Raw genomic sequence first — 2557 nt, forward strand, 5'->3', positions numbered from 1 at the left:
ACCAGCGGCATGATCACTGTAAACAGAGACTACACCGCCTGTAGCCATAGACACCCATGGGCGTGCGTGTGTGTGTGTTGGTACAAACTCTGGGTATACGTCACACACATGCTCACACTCCCACCCATATGACAGCACACTCATATACAAGGCAACTCTCTCAATACACACATACACACACACATACACACACACACTCACTCACACTGATACTGCAGCACACACGCAGGCGCTGTAGTGCCACTGAACTTACACAGATACGAATGTGTTCATTTTACAACACGCTGCAGAGCCACAGGTAAAGTCAATCATCAACAACACACGACCAGACCGACAGACGCTGATGTTCAGTGCGACGTTTAAGAAGAAGGTCGAGATGCTCGCGCGCAGAGCACTGTGTGATCCCGTGCGTGTGGTTGTGGGAGAAACAGGCGAGGCATGTGCATGGTACTAGATCGTGGTTTGTTGCGAATATGGGACGGGTGTATGTAGGTAGAAAGAGTGATATTTGTAGGTAAGGATAGTGGTGTCTTCTGTACAGGACTATGTCATAGTATATTCTCTGTGCTAGTTTGGTAACAGGTAAAGCTGTAGGCGGTTCTGTTTTAGGGTTTGTTTTAGGGTTTTAGGGTTTGCGTGGTTGCCAGCACACTGTATACAGCCACATATTCAACTACTCAAATGCACACACGCGTGTAGCATGTATTTACCCTGACATATACTCACACACCCACATACCAGTAGTTGCAGATACTACCCAGCATGTGATAATGTTCAAAGCTACTGGTGAGAAGTTATTTGTATATATATATATATATATATATACATGTCACTGGCATTAGACAAAAATCATACAAATATACCAGGTACATACACACCTGACATCGAGTCCCCGACATAAACTCACCCACTCTTCCAACCTTTCTGTACAGGCGAATGCGGATATCACGCAGCATGTAGCACTGTTCAAAGGCGCGAGTGAGAAGTGGCATTGGCTGACTCAGCGTCTGGTGCAGTTTACGTCCGAGGGCAGTGTGTTGGTGTTTGTGGGCAAGCGAGACAATTGTGCTCAGCTGGGTGAGAATCTGCTGGCCAAAGACTTTGCAGGTGTGTGGTGGTTGGTATAGCTTACTTCTCTGTAAGGGTATGTGGTGTGTAATGGGATCGTGTACCTTTCTACCCCTTTAAAGGTATGTGTCGATAATTTTACGCAATACGAAACTAGGTCAGTGTAGTTGGTTGCGCCATGTGTCATGTGTCATATGTTATATTTGTGTCATGCCCTGTGTCATGTGTCATGTGTCATGTGTCATGTGTTAAATGTCACGTGTCATTTGACATGTCGATCCGGCAGTAGCTACCACCTGTGAAATAGGTTGCGCTGCTGCTGAGTCTGATTCAGCTGCATCAAGTACTGGCAGTTGTGAGTGGCAGTAGTGGTAGCCTCTGTCTCATAGTCACACACCCGCATATCAACGTAACCAGTACAGATGCACCGATTGGTTTATTTGTTGTATGAGTATTTGCATAGCTGTCTATGTTCTTCACTCAGAGAAGGTGTGGTCTGACAATTAGGTTAACACGCTTGCTGTATGTATGTGAATCACTGGGTCATGTTTTCTTCAGACACACTCAGCTTGTGTGTTGCAGTCGGTTTAGGGTTGTAAGGTTTACACTCACTCAAATTGTGTGTTTGTGTTGCAGTGGGTTTAGGGTTTTAGGGTTTTAGGGTTGTAGGGTTTACACACACTCAGCTTGTGTGTTTGTGTTGCAGTGGGGTGCATCCACGGTGATCTGCACCAGGAGTCACGAAACGGAATCATCAGCGACTTCAAGAAGAAGAAGTTCACCATTCTGGTGGCCACAGATATCGCAGGTGAGAACATTGTAACAATACACACACACGCTTATACGTACGTATATGGATACGTATATGCCCAAACGTACATGTATCTATTGTGTATGTTCTAAATGTGCATACATGTAAAGACATATATGTATATATCCAAATTTGTGTGTGCCAGTGTTTGTATGCTACGGGTCTTAACTGTCTGCGTCAGTCGGTGCATTGTGATATCTTAATACGTTAGAGATAACGGGTCTACAGATAATTCCCACAGGGATTGCGTTTATATGTTTGTACATACACATACCCTCGGGTGGTCGTGTGCGATTGATCGGAGTGTGTTTTACAAAGCTACAGCAACTTACGTGTGGATACCCAGTTAACGTATGAGTTGAAAAGAGTGAATGAGTATTGTTGGACGATAAACCGGATCTGGCACGCCATTTCTAATGGTTACGTCTAAAACGCTTTTTCTATGGTTTCTTCTAAAACGCTTTTTCTTGTGGTTACTTTGGTTACGCTTTTTCTTATGGTTGCTGTGGTTACGCTATGCAGCTCGTGGATTGGACATTTCGCACATCAAAACAGTCATCAACTTCGATGCCGCGCGAGACATCGACACACACACACACAGGATAGGCCGAACGGGGAGAGCGGGTAAGATATGTGTCCGCATGAACGCATATATATATATATATATATATTAATTTT

General features: G+C 44.5%; 1 protein-coding gene across 1 annotated transcript; it reads left to right on the forward strand.

Annotated features, from left to right (window-relative positions):
* Nucleotides 1–932: 932 nt before the first annotated feature.
* Nucleotides 933–1107, forward strand: SARC_12001 (hypothetical protein; the record flags this gene model as incomplete). The annotated part of the gene is made up of 1 exon (XM_014293900.1): nucleotides 933–1107. A coding segment is annotated over one exon (175 nt), but the record flags the coding sequence as incomplete, so codon positions are not given.
* Between the last annotated feature and the right edge of the window lie 1450 nt (nucleotides 1108–2557).

This window comes from Sphaeroforma arctica (assembly GCF_001186125.1).
Source record: "Sphaeroforma arctica JP610 unplaced genomic scaffold supercont1.2006, whole genome shotgun sequence".
NCBI lineage: Eukaryota > Ichthyosporea > Ichthyophonida > Sphaeroforma > Sphaeroforma arctica.